The sequence below is a fragment of the Ambystoma mexicanum genome, chromosome 1q (assembly GCF_040938575.1).
Source record: "Ambystoma mexicanum isolate Mex_15411 chromosome 1q, UKY_AmexF1_1, whole genome shotgun sequence".
Classification (NCBI taxonomy): domain Eukaryota; kingdom Metazoa; phylum Chordata; class Amphibia; order Caudata; family Ambystomatidae; genus Ambystoma; species Ambystoma mexicanum.
In genome coordinates, this window is record NC_090922.1 from 1,242,311,760 (window position 1) to 1,242,330,397 (window position 18,638).

At 41.5% G+C, this 18,638-nt stretch overlaps 1 protein-coding gene across 6 annotated transcripts in view; it reads right to left on the minus strand.

Moving 5' to 3' along the window:
• The window catches only part of PATJ (PATJ crumbs cell polarity complex component), a 3,332,662-nt gene that overhangs the window by 442,459 nt on the left and 2,871,565 nt on the right, over nt 1-18,638 (minus strand). For all 6 annotated transcript variants that reach the window (XM_069642041.1, XM_069642043.1, XM_069642045.1 and 3 more), the window contains 2 exons: nt 5,057-5,094; nt 4,737-4,859 (listed from right to left, as the gene is read on the minus strand). In XM_069642041.1, the coding sequence (XP_069498142.1) occupies nt 4,737-4,859; nt 5,057-5,094 (161 nt within the window). The remainder of the gene's footprint in view (nt 1-4,736; nt 4,860-5,056; nt 5,095-18,638) is intronic.

Genomic DNA, 18,638 nt, shown 5'->3' on the forward strand with positions numbered 1-18,638 from the left:
CTGTGTTTACAGTTTCTTGGTGTTATATTCGTTGCATCCATCATGGAATACACGTACCGAGGGTTTGGATCCCGCATTATTTAGTTCCAAATGTCCAGCAGGCAAATAACCTCCTTGTTACTGAGTTCAGCAACTCCACTGAGGAAAACAACACAGTGGAATTGACTACTGCTCAGAATACTGGTGCAGTGTTAGGACAGTTTTTCTGAAGTCTAACTAAGGCTTAGTAAAAGCATTCAACTGAGACAGTACAAGACTCCACTCTTAGTATAAGGCTGTACCACCTGAGTATATGATAGCATAGACCGAGCAGCCTGGCTTACTTTAAGATGGAGAGAGGGCTGTAGGAAAATACACTGAACCTGTAGTACACCAAGGATTCAATAGAAAATTTACAACCAGAAGTGTTATACAAAATAAAGGTTTATTATAAATACAAGTAGGCCAAGTTAAGTCTTGGGGTAAGTACTGGTCATAGATCATAAACACATTAATATAAACACACCACAATGCTTGAAGGTGCACAGATCAAAGCATAAAACCTTATTCAGAACACCTAACAGTAATTCTAGGGAAGTTAAACCTTTTGATAGACATTCAGTATAGGTCACACCTATTCTTGGGGAGTAAAAACCATGAGTTACTTTTAGATAACTTTCTGTAATACAAGGGTAGTAGATCCTGTCAGTTATACAGTGGCACTCAACAAAGAAATCACATAGTAAACGAACCTTGTTAACAGGATAATTGTCTGAATAGAGGAACACTCATTCAAGGAACAGTAAAAACCTGTAACTTCTTTGAGGATAACACAGTTATTCTAGGTGAGTAAGACCTTTTAGTGTAATATTCAATTACAGTTGCTTTTCAGCTAAGTGAAACGCAGTCTGAGGTGAGCAATAACTAACTTATTTTTGGATGGCACACAGCTAACTCAAGATAAGTAAAATCTATATACTTTTTAAAGGCGCTACCAGCAACCTAAACCCAAGTATAACCCAAGGCAGACTTATTCTAGACAGGCTGACAGCAAGTCAGTGGAAGCATGACCCAATTGGGGCACTCATACGTTGATATCCTAACAGGAACAGTAAAGTGAAGCCAACAGCATTACCTTTGGGAAGAGGTACAACCAATTCACAGGGAAGTAAATTAACCTTACATCTGCTTTCTGTTAGAATGCAAAAACAGTTTCTAAGGAAAGTAAGACTTTACATATGCTTTTCAGAATGGCAGAACATTTCCAAGGTAAGTAAAATAACCTTACATATACTTTTACAAGTGGCTGAACAATTTCAAGGTAAGTTAGAACTTTTGTAACTCAAGAGTTACAGTTACCAACCAATTCTTTCACAAGTAAGTACACTTTTAAACACTTGAAATACTGTTCCAGACAGAATCCTTTACCTATCCAGTCCTTCCCTATTCTATTACGTGAGTTCACTCAGGGGCAGAAGAGGGACACTAGTGGTCTAGGTGCCAGCTGTAGGCAGGGTGAGATAGGCTTCTATTGCAGGCAAAAGTCAGCATTCCTCTGGAAGACTGTTCAAAAAGTAAGTAGTTAGTTAGGGTCCAGGAAATTCACAGAAGACACCCGAGGAGGATTCCAGCAGGGGCCTGGGTGCATTGGATGAGAAGACGTCCAAGCACAAGAACACCCCATGGCTTTACAGAAATCACAAAGGCTTAAGGTAAGTAAATACCCCAGCCAACACAGTACCTTAGCTCGGACGAAGAGTACCAGCAAGCAAACTTCAGGATCTTCAGCCAAAAACCTGGTTGTTGAATTCCTTTATCATGGTGACAGAAGACAGGACTCTGGAAGAACTTTTGCAGCAGGGATCACAGGGATGGCTCTAGGCAAGCGGATCTTCACATGGTTTACTCAGAAAAGAAGACGAAGTTGCAACGGGGAGGACTTCAGGATCTGCAGTCAAAAACCTGGCTGCTGAATTCCTTGTCATGAAGACTGAACAGGACACTGCAAAGGCTTCTGCAGTAGGGATCAACGGGGAAGGCTCCAGGCAAGAGTTTCTTCATGGCTGGATACGGCTCTGTGGATTTTGGCACCCTTTTTAGGAGCCAGAAGAAGACTGAATATCGCCCGTCAGATTCTTGTCGTTTTCAAGGTCCAGCACTCTGGTGAGGGGACTTTTCCAACTCGATTCACGTCTCTGGAGGTACAGCAGGATGCCCACTAAGTTTCAGCATGATTCAGAATTGGGAAGACCGTGCACCACACAATGGTTTGAGGTCCCAGGGTATTGCAGCCCTGCAAGGTCGTAGCACAACGTGAGATGGCTCAAAATGCAGGTCTTCATGAGTCTAGTGGATCTCACCAGGCGCTGGATCGTGGTCATCATTTTCAGAGTGCCCAAGTCGATTGGAAAGAAGGGTAATAGCAGGCTCTGGTTACACAGCAGGCTCTCCGGTCGCTGGAAATGGCATCAGCTGCATTTTCTTCATCTTCCCCTTCGTATTTCGTTCCAGTGGTCAACTAAGTCTGCAACTTCCAGGATGAGAATTTTATGCAGGAACCCAGCAAATCAAACAGCCATGCAACATTCAAACTTGAGGGGTTTGCAGTCCTTGCAGGACAGCTAGCCTCCCAGTTTGCACTGGTTTCTCACAGTCAGGATGAAAGACAAAGGGCTGCAGAGTTTCGGACTCTTCCCTCGCTTCTTGCCTTCACAGACACTCTGGAGCCTGGGCAGGCTTGACCGAGGTCTCCTGCAGAAGACAAGATGTACACAAAGGACTTTGCCACCCTGGAGGTCAGGGGAAGGAACAAGAAAGGACACTGAACCCTGAAGTGGCAAAAAAAGAAGACAGGTAAAATGGGTAGAAACAGTCTGCGGTAGAGGTGCACCAAATTAGTAAAAAGGTTCACTGCCACCAGCCATTAAAGGTAAGCTTGACCCTGTAACAGAAATGCTACAGTTAAAAGGGGAAAAGGGATACATTGTATCTCCCCAGAATTCCATAGAAGGTGAGCGTGCAGGTTTCACCAAACAAAATGTAAAAGGGATCCAAAGATCCTTTCTACTCTTGGGACTGCAGTTCTCACAAGGTTAGCCAGAGAAAGTTAAAAGGGGAGTCCCAAGGGCAACCCTGCATCAATAAAAAGGTATACACCAAAAGTTGTCTAAGAGGATAACATTAAAAATACACTATGAAGTGTCTTAAAAATGACACCCATAAAAACAGTAAAAGATTCTGTGAGTGTGGAAAAAGGTTCCCACTCATTGAGGTGGAGGGAAAAATAATCCAACAGTAAAGCAAAAGGTTCTGGAGTTGACACAGGTCAGGAAGATTTATCATTGCTATAAAAATCTTACCTAACAGGCACCAAGTCAAGGGGAATGTCAAGACAACATGCATCTAGCCACTATACTGCCAAATCAAGTAGATTAAGATTATGTGAAGTAATGAGGTCAAATTATGCAGGAAGGTTACCTCCACCAAGGAAAAACCCCAATTCCAGGTCAAACGAACATTAATCCCCTTTATCAATTTAGCATTTGGAGCTCTGGTGCAGATTAAGAGGGACATTGTGGAGTGCTTCCAACAGGTCGAATTCAAGGACTCATTCCAGCAGCAGGACTTCAGCTGCAGCTTTAATTCTACCGATCGGCAGACCGTCTCTGCATAATTTGATATCATTGTAGGGCAGATGGCATTTGTCGAATGCAATAAAGGCCTTCACCAGGCATTACCTTATAGCCTTGGGGACCATAGACTTGAAAGTAGCATAGCTAGCTGTCAGTATCAAAGCTCAGCTAAAGAGACCAGACGCAATGTGGGTGAAGGATCTCCACCAACATAACAAGGGAGTCTCATGGGGACCAGTGGGGATCTTGGCTCTAAATATTATAGATAGCAAGATGGGTGTCCAGTCAAACTATCGAAATAAAAGGATCGAATGACCTTTTTTTCGAATCCAAAAGGATCGGAAAAAAAAGGGTTGAATGCTTTTAATTTATTTATTTCTATATTATTTTGGTTTTGTATGTAAAAAAAGATTTGTTTAAAGAGAAAACAGGGGGTTGGAGGGGAACCCCCCCCATAAAAAAATAATAATAAAAAAAATGATAATAAAAAAAAAAAAAAATCGACCCTTTTTTTCGATCCTTTTGGCGTGGAAAAAAAGGCATTTGATCCTTTTGTTTTCGAATATTTGACCTAGAACCTAGCAGATGTTTATGTTACCTAACTCAATGGTACTCCTTTTAACCCGAGAAGGATAAATAGCAGAATGGGTTTGCCAACATTCAAACATGCCACAATGAGGTCAAGCACAAATGCCTGTAGTGGATCCATTAGTCCACTGTGCCACAGATCCAATACTTCATGCTCATAGTCTTTGAAAGGTGTAAAATGCAAAGCACAGTGGGTATAGTTTAGCAAACAAATGAAAGAAACATCTATAGTTGTTCCTGCTCTACAGATTAAGTAAATGGAAGAAAGAATTGTGCTGAGGGTCTTGTGTGGCTCCGTTTATGTATGAAAGATGAAACACCTAGCATTAGTGGCACCGATGGACATTGACGGTGGCCTCTGACGACCTACAAAAAGTTACTGAATAGTGGATTTGGCTGTAGATATTATAAGAGATGGGGAGTTTGTATTAGGAAGGGATTGTTTGAAAATTAAGTAAAGGGCAATGTATCATTAGGGAAAATAAACATAGAACATTGGGTTAAGTTCAACTTTCAACATACTTTCCTTTTACTTACTTTGAGCTTGTGTGTACGTGCTGCCACACCACTTGCTTGAATCATAGCTATGAAGATTGGTATGTCTCCCAGTGGGCTTCCTTTTCCACCAGCTATGCTGATACCCAGGGCATCGTTTGGGCCCTATTAACGAGAACTCTTTTAGGAAAACTGGCAATATGCTACACAGGAATAAAATATTTATAAATACACCATACATGATAAAATGTTCACGACAGGGTTAATGCAAATCAGAGCTGCAACAGCGGGTAGGTTTATGACGTGATGAGGTAACGTGCACATGGAAGAAATACCATCTAGAAATCACAAAACAAACTTACCCTGATAATCTCCACAATTCTTTCACCCATATCGATTCCTGTGAACAAAAAGCATTCCATGTCAGCCTTTGATTTAAATCGAATCCATAACGTCCCTGACAGCAGATTCATAAATACGTTACACTTTAAGCATTCATCAAAATAGATAAAATAAAACAGATGCTTTTGAAATCTAAAGGTGCCTGACCTTTAACAACTGAAATAGAACAGAATATTAAGAGGAGTGATGAAGTTACTTTGAATAGTCCACTTTTGAGACATAGGCAGGCTTTGGGAAGCAGGGTTGCCCATCCACTAAATGAAGAGCTGTGTGGGCAGAGGGAAATGCATGGGTGGTCCACAGAGCCCCTCCTATCTTCCCACAGGCTTGTGTGTGATGACAACAGAGATAGATATAAATCACTGTCCCCAGCATTGAGGATTAATGTGTTCCTTTTGCTGCCTGACCATACCAAGCCCATACTGACCCAGCAATCCATCTCTCTCTCTCTCATACACACACACACACACACAACCCCCCCCTACTTCCCTCTGAGAGGAGACATATCCATTAGTCATGAGTGCTCTTGTGGATTGTCTTGTTTCCACTTGAGAGCATACCTTCAATCTCAGCACTGACTTCCACTTGAAGGTAAGCATCCTCACTGTGCTTTGGAGGTGCTGTGTCTTATTCCTGCTGTGAAGAATAAAGCTTACAAAGAAAATCATACGTGGTGTCACCCTTGCATCTTCATTTCACAGACTATTTTGGACAACTATAAAAGGGTTCACTGCTGTTTATTTAGGGTCACAGACCTGAAGTCACAGAAAGGGAGATACCTAAATAGGTATCTCAGACCCTAGCTGAACCCAGAATGGGAGAGAAATCTAAGAACTTACTGAGGGGTCTGTCTCGGAGAATGGGGTATGCTAGAGAGCTAAGAGTTTGTAGACAGTCCCACCACTGACCAGAACAGGACACCTTATGCTAGGAGGGTGAGCTGTGGCTGGAGGTAATTCTATCACAGTCTGGCATGCACCCTATGCAAGGGGAATGAGTCACTGATATTAGGAATGTGTTACAAGGTATTGATACTGGTTCAATAGGGAAGCAGATGAGGCAGTGTTTCTACTAACTCTTCCAACACCCATGACCTTGTCCCATGACCTTGTCAAAGGCAAGGTCTCAGGATGAAGGGTGTTAGCAAGGGCATGTGCACAATGGAACTGTTTTTACATAGCAATAGTGGTATATATTTTACACAGCCAGCCTGGAAATGTTTTACATTCCGAATAAAGGCGCATACTTCAAATACCTACCATAACATGTTGCACATTAGAAATACTGACATATATTTAGCACATCCAGCATGACGTTATTTTCTTAGAGAAGCATGCTGGTATATATTGGACATAGTCAGTGTAAACATGTTCTACAGTACCAATACTGGCAAATACTGTGCACAGCTAATGTGAAGTGGTACACAGTGGCAGAACGACTAAGCCATAGTCCCAAATATTTTATGGATTGACTTTCACCATCGAGAAGGAACACCTTAGATTTCGATTTATTTGCCAAAATGTTGTTCAATGTCATAATTTTGGTTCTGTTCGTATTTATTTGTAAATTGTTCTTCTCCATGTATTCTACCAGCCTGCTGAAGCTTTTTTGGAGGCCTATCAGGGTTTTATCCAGAATCACTAAATCGTCAGCATACATAATACATGGAATTGGCATCACATTCAATTTAGGAGGATTTGCTGACGCATATCGTTGCTCCTCTGCGATATCCGACGTGTATGAATTGAATAGGGTCGCAGCAAGGGGACAACCCTGTTTGAGTCCATTATAGTATGTATCGGAGCCGAAACAACTCCATCCTGAGTCAGTCTGATTTTAATGGTGGTGTTCGTGTAAAGTTGTTTGATCGGCTCAAGTATTTCAGATGGACATTTTCAAGCCGTCAATTTTTCCCACAATTTGGCTCTATTCACCAAGTTGAAAGCTAAATGCATAGCAAAGAACGCTGCATATACCAGCGATTTTTTCAGGATCAATTCTTATTTCAGGATGTTCAAAATTAACAGGTTAATATAAGTGCCAGCATTTTTCACAAACCCTGTTTGTCTGATGTAGAATCTTTGAGTATCCTTCGCCCAGTCTGTTAGTTTTTTCACTAATAGTGTGGCAAAAATCTTGCCTAGTGGATCAAACAGTGCTATGGGTCGATATGTACTAGGATCTTTTCGATCTCCACGTTTATGGATCGGTATGAGAATGGCCGCCTTCCATGCATCTGGGATCTTATTTTATCTGCAATTATGGTAGAAATCTGAGCACAAATCATTGACCAGGTTTCTGGGTTTCATTTTAATATAGCGTTGCAGAGGCCATCGGGGCCGGGGCGTGCAATGTATTCAAGCTTCTGATAAGTTCAAGAATTTCGTCTTTTTCCCATTTTAATACCCATTTTGTAGGGTAATTATCACAGCTGGCATGTGGTTGTGTGTTTCTTTCTTTGTACAGATCAGCAAACTGCGTGATCCATGCTGCTTCTAGTACATCTTGTATCAGTTGATCTTGACATCAAGTGTGGGAATTCGATACATTCCATATTTCTCTAGAATTGTTCGTTTTTAATGCTTTGAGCATATTCTCTGCGTCCTGTTGAAGTAGCATCATTTTAGCTGTTTTAAGCCAATTTCTGTCAAGCGTTGTTTGACAGTTTTCGCTAGTTTGAATTTATCTTTCAATCCCATTTTATTGATTCATTTCAGTTCGTTCCGCAGTTTTTTTTTTTTTCAACGATTATAGAACTGTATGCATGGAGGGGCGTTTTCCTTGTTTTATGGTCATGAGATACTTTCCATTGAAATGGCCACAACATCCATTCATAATTTAGTTTCTCCACTCCTTTGCGTGACGTGTCCGAGAAGGTATCTGCTAAAGCTTGTGATTGTTCATTAGTAAGTTGGAGTCTGTTCGTACCACTGTTTAATTCCAGTAATGCGAGAGATATTTTTTGTTTATGTGCGGTAGTGGACATCCAAGTTACACTAAGTATATGATGATGACTATTTATCGATGTGAAGTTATTTAATTGCAGATATTGTCTCCTTGATTTCTGAGACATATATATAACCAAGCGTGGCAGAATAGTTGCCACGAGACCAGGATGGTTTGTATGGCATGTCCACAGTAATGAGTCGATTAATGAGAAAAAGGTTTCTATTGGCATATTCTTTCTTCCAGCGCTGAACTCTCGGTGGTAATCTATCGCAGGGAGTTGAGTCACCATTGGGTTCAAAGAGATGTATAGTAAGGTCCCCACATACAACGAATCGGATAAGATGAAATGTACCCATGGCACGGTCGATGGCCGTGAATACTGTATCCATAAAAACTTAATCATTGATCGCAATCGGATTCCAGTATAAGTTTATGATGCCAAGGATCTCCTTAGCCTGTATTGGGAGACCTTCATGTGGAGGATGCCTATGTAAAGAATGTTGTAGAATAGTACATTGAAACCAAGGATTAAGATTACAGGAATCCAGAACTTCTAGGTTTATTTCATTTATAATCAAAGTAAGCTGCCCCGTCGATGGACGCCCTTTTGTGCGCTGAATAGCTGGGTTCATATATGTGAGGTAACCCTCACATATAAGCTGTTCAGAGATCCATGTTTGTTGAAGGCAGATGATATGAAATTGATCAGGTTTGTTGCTATTTGATCGATATGGAGGAGTAAAACCTCTTTAATTCCATGAGCATAATGTAAGGTGCACATGATCCTGTTTGGGTGATCGTTAGCGATGCCATATTCTGGATGAGTTCAGTGAAGTATTTCGATCTCAACATCTCTCCATATGAAGTGCTTAGTGAAGTTTGTTCGTGGAATCTCTCTTTTGCTTATGGTTGATGTTTTCTGTGTCCTAGAGTGGATTACCTTTGCGGTATTAGTATGCTGAGGATACGTTTGTTCTTAAATATCTAGGATCTCGTTTTCTTGTTTGATCCATTAATTTCTCTGGCCGTCAACTTCCACTCCAGCTGTAGTACATCTAAATCCCAGCTGGGGAAATTGCTGTTCTCTATCAAGCACAGACCTCATAATGTCTACAGCCTTAAATTCTATCCATACTCTATCTGTGATGGATTCATGAATGAATTGCACCAGTTTTATGTCGCCTGACCTTATAAATTAAAGTGAGGGTATAGCATGAAAAAGACGAAGTATGTTTGTTCTATTTAAAATAAGTGCATCATTTTTCACTTCTGATCTTACTATCTTCAATTTATGCACTGATGCCATGCCTCGTGGGTCTATGAACATTAGTGCTATTAGTTCCTCAACTCTTATTTTTCAATTAGGCCAGGTCTCCTCCTCATTTCCACCATTCTTGGAGCCTCCCGTTCTGGACTCTAATGATTTGTCAGGATCAGATGCGAGGTAAATCACTGACAATCATTCCCTCCAGGTTACATCCCAGTAATTGTCTGAGATAGTTTCACAGGTGAGATCAAACTGATGAGTAAAAATAGTGTGCCCTTCATCATATTGATCTATAATGATCAATGATGGATCATCGGCCAAGAATGATCATTCAGAATTTGATATGTGCTCATTTTCTGTGTATACGGATAGGTTCATCAATATCCCATGTTGAAGATGTTCCTCTATGCCTTGTGTATCGGGGTCACTCGGCTGCTTATTCTGGTTTGTAATAGCTGGTAGTATAGATGCTTTGACACTTGAATCCACTTGACCGCTGTTCTTTTGTTGCTCTTGGAAAGTCACAGGAGCTGTGTGGAGAGATTACGTAGAAAAGCTCTAGAATAATTTTTCTTTTTCTTTGTTTTCTTTATTTGTTCTTGAGAGTGCTTTTGATCGATTTTGGTAGTTTTCTGTGAAAAGATTGCAAAGGGTTTAGTTCCTTTAGATGGCAAAAGGGCATTGGATGCTTTCGCCACAATAGGTTTCTCTGGCATTATTTTCTCTGAGTGTACTTTTGCCAGATGCTGTAGAACCGGAACAAAAATGGGTGGAGACAAACTTCCATCTATAACATGGGATCCTATCTTATCCATCAGCTGTTCCATATGTTGTATCCGTTTAATGATCCTAGCTAGCTCGGGCATTTGCTGAGAAATGTTTGGGCTTGAGCGTGATGTTTGTTTGTGCTCTTGTAAACTAGCAGTTTCTTATACATTAAATAATGTGTCCATAGAATGGTGAGCCGCGGCCAACATCGACCGTACTGCCGAGGTCATTTGTTTTTTTTCAGCTCTGTCACTTCTGGGGATATCAAATAATTTTGCCTGCCATTGTGTTGTGGCCTCTGCTTCAGTATTAAGGCAGTTTTGGATAGAGTTAAACGCGTCTAGATATATTTGTTTTGAGTGTATGAGCGCAAGCAGTGTGCCTGATCTTTTAATGCATCTACACTTGCTTCTTGCAGCTTCATATGCGGAATCATTGATTGTGTTACAACAGCTAGCAGCAGGTTCTGCAGATCCAGCATGGTAGTGGGGATAGCCTCATGTTGGTGTTCACTCCGAGGACTACAATGGCACTTGTTATCTGAAATCTCATCCTGTGTGTTTCTAACCTCTCTTTGCGAATCCCATAACACTCCTTTATAATTTTCCAATAACAACATCAAAATCAATTAAATGGAATATATTTTCATACAAATATTGCATTCCCTAATGACAATCATTCTAAAAAGGTTAGTGTCGGCACATAATATCTGACCATAGACTCATTCCAATGGACACACACACCGGCACACAGACCTCATGGTACTGTGCTACCGTTAAAGGATGCCAGCCCAAATGCCAGATACCCACATTCTGTACAGCTCTCCGCTGCTCTTGGGTTAGGTCAGCGTGTTAAATAAAACAAAATAAAAATAAAATATGCAGGATACATTATTTTAACAGCTACAAGTGTAAATGGGTTAACCAGAGGCAGTAGTGTGGAGAAGTCAAGAGGCACTCACACAGACCCGGGGACACTATTGAAGAGGAGTAGACCAAAGGTGACTAGCCTTCCCCTCTGGTGATGGACAGGTGAACATGTCACTCAGGACCCATGCCCCGCCCTCCTGTCCAACATTGTAAAAGTGAGAATATAAATATTACACTGCACACATTCACTTAGGAAAACACAAAGAAATGCATACATTCGCGCACAACATATGAATATATTTCATTAACGTAGATCAGAGTATCTTAACTCTGGTCCTTTTTTTTTTTTATAAGCAAAAGCAACCACTTATTCAACGTCATCACAATTCTGAGACAACATCACTCCTATTCCTTTGTGCCTAGCACCAGTAGTGACAATACATTGCAAATTGGTGACAAACTATGCTAGATAGTCAGCATTACTCATCAACTGCTTTATGCTCACAAATTCCCTCTCACACCAGTCAGTCCACTCAAACTTAACTCATTTCTTTGTCAAGTCATGCATTTTCTCCACCTTATCTCAGAAATTCCTTATAAACTTTTGGTGAAACTTAATTCTACCTCTATGGGAGACCACAAGGGAGGATATGAAGCAATGGGATATGAAAGAGCGGTCATGGTTTGCATGAATTGTGACAATCATAATGACACACCTCCCTAGAATTGTGCCCTCCTGATTAGAATCCCAGCGCAAGGTACGACATTCATTTACCGACAATCATTTTTGTGATGGGTTTTTTGCAGAATAGTTTTTTCTCTTAAAATCTCATTGAAAAACATTGGGGATAGTGGGGAAGGGCATGTAAGGTGTGCGGCAGGGGGAGGGAATAGTGTTCAATTTAAAGGGGAGAGAGAGTTTGGGGGTGACCCCCTCAAAAAGAAAATGTATACATTATTTTGAGAATAAAAATTCGGCAAAAAACCCATTGAAAAAATGACAGCAGAAAAATGAACACAGAACCCAGCATTAATGGTCAGAAAATTACAAACATATTTGAGCCTTTATATGCAATAGGAAGAGGCCGAGGATATCCAGGAAGGTTCTCACACGGGGTATTCCTGAAGTTAGAAGGAACTTGAATGGTTGTTGCAAACAGGCATTAACGGATGGTTTGAGGTGGAGAAAGGGGCGACATCCATCCCATTAGCTGTGCTCCCATTTCTGGGGCACTGCAAGAGAAGTGGAGGGAGCACACTGTTGGACACTAACATGTGCTCTCTATGGAATTGAAATAGGGCATTAAAATTGAAGGGCTTGACACCGGGGTTGGGCCTGTTGTCTGCGGTTTGCTATAATTACAAGTTTGGACGCAGGAAGTTCAAGAGTTTTTGGGGAGGATGTGAAGGCAGGAAATCAAACCAATTGAACGATTTATATAGGGAGGGTATATCACTCTCATTCTAAGAATGTAAGGCCCAATTGAAACTAAGGAGCGCCTTTGTTACACACAACTAAGGCATTGGATAATGAATCGGTGGGTGAAGGCAGCTGATACCAGACCTATAGTGGGTATAGAAATAACTATGCAGGAAAGGGGTAAGTACAAAGGTATTTCAAGGTCATACAAATAGTTGGATGATACCTCACCATGGGAAGGACTGCCATATATGGACAGATGGGAGAGAGAATTAAGGGTCACTTTTGCAGAGGAGTAGTGGGAACAAATATCGGAGAGGGTGCATAGGTCCTCTAGGTGCACCTCAATTAAAGAATCAGCATTCAAAATCTGCTTTTGATGGTACCTAACCCTCTCAACGCATTAACAGAATAACCGGTAGCTCCCTCTGCTTTGCTGGAGAGAATGAGAGTTTGGGGATCTTGGCTATCTGTGGTGCTTCAGCCCGCAAGGGCAAACCTATGGAATGAGATCCTTGGTCATATCAGAGACATAACAGGTATTATGTTAACTATGCATCCTGCGATTGTGGTGTTTGGGGCGGTGTTGGAAGGGAGTTGTGCAGTAAGCAGGGCCCTGGTAGTACTGATTACTCACCTCTTGAGCGCAGCAAGACTGATCATCGCCCACTGTTGTAAATCAACTGCGACGTTATGGTGGGTGAACATTTGGGGAATTATGGCCATGGAGAAGGTATGCAAATGGTAGCTATCAAAAATTCCTCAAGGTATGGGCTCCCATTTATGAGTTGATGAAAGAGAAGGAACATTTCATGTATAGGCCAATGTTGTTGAAGAACTTCTACCTACTGTAAGATGCGCACCTAGGAACTTGGGAGGGGTGGGACTCAAGAGCATTGAATGGAAGGGGGAAAGGAGGCAAAGATGTAGGATAAACAAGCCGATGGAGGACTGTGGGTCAGAGTAAGGTCACCACGGTTGGGTTATTATTAGTAGTTTATTGGGATTAAATGTATACATCCAGGAGTGCTGAGGGTGATGATGTTATTGGGGGGAATTGTTTTACTGTTGTTTGAACATGCTTTGTACGTGTGTGTGGCTTCTGGAAGATATATAAAGCTTTAAAAAAAAAACTAAATTAGACCTAGAAATGACAACGTCTTCTTTGCTCAATTGCCTGGTAGCGTTTCTAATGGCACTTACAATCTTCTTCTTGGGTCCAACATCTTTCTCGCTCAACTCGTACCTAACGTATTCAATGGACTCATGCTGGAACTTACACTTATGAAGCATATAGTCAACCCCCTCTCTCATAATATACTTAAAACCTTCTTCTGCGTTCTATCATGCTCCTCTATATCTTCACCCACAAACCACAAACCACAAAATATCATCCCGAAAACAAAATTGTTTGTCAAAGTCACCATACAACCATTTGATTATTTCTCTAAAAACAGCAGCCGCGGATACCATACTGAAACGTCATCCTATTAATTTTAACAACCCTTCTTGAGTGATGAATGTTAGGATGTCCTTGGCCGAGTCATGCAACCTGTTCTGATGGGAGGCTGAAGCAAGATCAATTGTAAAGAAAACCTTAGCCTTACCCAACAGACTGACTAGCTCACCAATATTGGGCATAGGGTGCCTTGCCCCCACAACGCACCTGTTCACTGCCTTTAGAGCTACACAGAGGTGCCATTTGCCTTCCCTGCCACAGCCAGAGGACTTGTCCCTTACGCACTCTTTAAGGGCTCTATAATACCTTTCTCACACAATAGTTTGATTTTGCTTCTTACATTATCTCTCAAGTCGATTAGCCATTTCTCAATCTGGCACGCATCACAAGTTTGATCATATGAACATAACCCTTGAGACACCCCAGCTTATTTCAAACACCACAGGAAATTAATGTATTATCTCTTCACACCCCTTAACTGCTTCTGTGGTCAGTACTTGCTCATCCGCATTGGGATCCAGTTTTATCCCTAGCATCCCCTGTTCTCGTCACTCTAGTAGGGATGCTCTCCTGTGGGTTACATAGACTTTGCTGGTGCTCTTAAAGCCTTTTAATTGAAAGTCTACCATAAAATAACCCAATAAATTAAGTATCAGGTAATAATGTCCCCATACATAATTTTGCTGGGAAAAGCCATTGGCTACATTATATATGGTGACATTATGCATGGAGGTGGGGTTGCAGGGATGTCCCCTGCTCCCCTTGTAAAAAAAAAATGATAATTCAGGGTTTGCAGGGGTGTCCCCCACATTTTCAATGTAATAATGTCTCCACAGAAAACAGCGACTTTTTTGTCAGGAGGCATTTTTGCGGGGACATTATTACATGAAACCATAAATGAATTTCATCATTGTTTCCATCAGGATTGATGTCGGAAGGAGACAATTTGCTCACCTCTCCCCCACTAATAAAATTGGTGTCCAGGTCTCCAACCAATGTCCATTTAGCCCCTGAATCTACCAACATTTTCACACACATACCATTAATCTCTGCTGTGGTGTGCAGTCTCCTGTACTTGTCTTCATTACCCATGAGACACACTTCGGAACGTTCAACCAAGTCAACCACCTCATCATCATCTTCAATGCTATTCTCCTTAAGTGATTTTACATCAGTCCTCTTAACTGACCACACCTGACAATACCTACGGCACTTAAAGTGTGACCTTTTTTCTTACATTTCATACATGTTACTTTCAGCCCAGTGTTATTTCATGAATTTGCTAGTTGCAGGAACTGCCACACTTAAAGCACAATAGGGGTTTATTCCTGCTACTACCACACTCACAGCTTCTTTCATGGTCTTCTTTCATTGCCACGGTTACTCCTCTTCACATCATCATTGGCATCGCTCATCCTAGCTGTGTCTTTCTTCTCTTTTACTACCTGAATGTCAGTATGCATCCTTTTCTTTGCAGGTGAGCTCTTTCATGCACTGCTCTACCCTTTTAGCAGTTTGTATGACCTCCCTCAAACTCGGGTCCCCTTTATTCCATAGTTCCTCTCTTATTTTCTCACCTAAATATTTAAACATAAATTGAACCCAAATCCTTTCATCCAATTTGTCCCCAAATGTAAGAGTTATCGGCCTTCCCAAAAAGATACTTGTCCATTGTCACATTTAACTCAGGACTGTCATGCATATCAAGTTTCTTTAAAAAAACCTTTAAACTCATTCAGCACCTCGTTCTACTGTTAAATCCATAACCTAAACAAGCTATCTTTTGACAGGTGTAGTTTACCCCACACAACACTGACTTAATCCAGAAAGTCTAATTCCACATGTCCTATTTGATTTTTGGAGTGCCTGGTCCTGGTAAAAAACTTGCTGAAACAGGCAATCCACTCATGGTGCAATGACTTACTGTACCCTTTGTTTGGATTCCCTTTTCACTTTTCTTTTAATATTGACTTGCTTAATGCACAAGCACCTCTGTTCAGCTGCAGCAATATCCTTCACCAATGGGTCAGCTGCAATCGGGGACATCATTTTCGGGTTGCAACTGCGACCCCTGCGATCTTTTTGCGACCGCAAATTTCTTTTTGATTTTTTTTACGACGTCATAGCCGGTGTTCCGGTGTTGTGACAAAGAGCACACCTTGATGAGAAAGTGAATGTAAACATAACACTTGTAGTCTACAAGAGTTACACTATGAATAATCATTTTGAGGCCCAGGGGGAACTAAATATACTAGTGGAAGTAATCATTATTTTTAAAAACACATTCCGGTGGGAGGTACATGGAGATTACACTTATATCTAACATCCATACATACAATAAAAGGGTACGTTGGTTCATGAGCACAGCAGAGTCATAAGCATTATCGCAACATACAACATAATCCCATTCAGAATACACAAACTTTGGAAACAGACCGATTATGTATACATGAATTTTTTCAGGATACGCTAATAGTATAACACACAGAATGCATTATTCACTACAGAGTTCAGTGCAAACATATGCTGCAGAAAGATTTACATACCTAGGTTGATACACACCACCAAATAGTGAAGAACAGAAGTATTTTACAACAATCTAAATAATCCTTATTTAGGTTATTTTCTGAAACAATTATATTAAAGAATGTTTTGATGCAAGCACTTTATAACCCTATTACTAATGCATCCGTGTGATTAGTCTACACTTCCAACAAATAGCATAGAGAATTCGTATTGATGTTTGTATTCGCATCATCAAACTTGACAATTGGTCAGCAATAAGCTACCCATAACATAGCGCCGCATTCACATTCATAACGATGATAGTTTTTACATCATCAGTCAAACTTGGCAATTAGTTACATTAGATAAAGTGGGAAGAACAGAATAGTCCTAGAATACTTTGTTGGGCTTTATGCCAATGAGCAATCTCCAACACAGCGGCGTGAGACGATGTCACGTTAACATCGACACATAGGAACTCGAGTTTTAACGATTTTTCATCATCCAGTTTTGGATTACAATGGAAACACTCCCATGTCGGATACATCTCTAGTCTCGACAATTTTAAAAGAGTTGCACAATTTAGCAGTAACATTTTTGTGACATGTACAAACGGACCATGTCATTATGTGTACGCCTACGTTCACGGTTTCCCGCCACGCTTGTCAATATATCTGCATTAGAAGCAGTACATGAACCATCTGCCTGACGGGCCGCTTTCGGTAAAACTGGTAGTTTGTCAAACGTGAGTAGCACAAGCATTAGGATACTGTGGTTTGACCAGCTGATGCTGGTATTTAGAGAAAGTAGGTCATTGTTTCTCTAGTAGATGATAGGAGGTTTGCGCTGAACACTTTCAACCACTGGCAACATTTGCAATGCAGAAGGATTAAGCATGGACAAAATAAGGTCCGATGATTGGAAAAATATTAAAACATCAATGTGAGTTACTATCAGTACTCTTAGAGAGAATGGCAAGAGACACATGCACTACAATCATGACAGTAACAACAATTCGAACTAGCACATTTCGTAACACGAGTGGATTGATAGAAAAAAAGGGTAAATACTTTGCAGTGCCAAACATGGAAGCTAAAGCTTTTGCAGCTTCTCTTGTAAATGGTCTTACGATTGCTAGAGTTCATATAATTTATCTTGACTTTACGTTCTCAAACACGTTTGTCATATCCCTGTAGTTGGCTAGTTGGAATTCCGTAGTTGGCATTTGCCTAGTGCTTTTAAACGTAAGCCTGCTGTGTCAGTAGTGTAGTCTCCATCCTAGGCTCCCCAACCAAACCTCTACGCAAGTAATACAAAATACAGCAGCCAAACAATGCTACCAGGGTTACTAGAAACGGAAACTGATGTATAGCGCAAACATAGTTAGCCCAATCACTCGCTTCTGCATGGGCTTACATTTTCTCGTCAAAATAGGGTTAGCATGTCCAATTCTCCCTCAAAGGCCCATCTTCTCCCTCCAACAATCCTCTTATCCCCCATCTGGCCCTACCCCTTCACCCCAACTGGCCCTATTCACTCCTTCTCCCCCAACTGCCCCAATCCCTTCTCTCCAAACTTTACCTTGCCCCCTTCTCCCTACCTTTCCTGCTCCCATCTCCCAGAAGCCCTGCTTCTCCCCCAACTGTTCCAGCTCAATTTCTCCCCCACTTGCCACCCTTCTTCCCAACTGTGCAGCCCCTTCTCATACTAAACCTCTTCTCACTTAACTACCCACTCCGCGGAGTCGGTCGTAGTCTCTTTGGGTACAGACTCTGAGAACTTTCCTTCATTCCTCTTTCTATGGTGATTGTTACAGAGGCTTGCAGTTAAAACACCTCAGCAACCGCGGAGCGGCCGCAGAGTCGGTCGTAGAGTCTTTGGGTACTGACTCTGAGAACTTTCCTTCATTCCTCTTTCTATGGTGATTGTTACAGAGGCTCTTCGGGTTCTGAGGGCAACCCAGACTCGGACCGTATCTCTGCGGCCAGCGACATTTCAGTCACTGAACATTAGCATCTTGGACTCCGTATTGGACCCCCTCTCTGTCCAAACAGTGACTGCTGTTACCATCTTCATATCTGTGAGTGATTGTGAGTGCCAGAAGTGGTAGAACCTACCGTCGGAACAGAGGACAGCACCTACATGTCCTAACCGCGACATGCAGAATGTTGAAGGACCTCGGACTCGGCAACGAGGGAAAACAGACCTTGATGAGGCCACGGCAGCAATGACCACAAAGACTGGGTGATAACCCTCCATAGTACAAGCACTGACCAATTACTCACAGAAGAAAATGGCAGCTGCA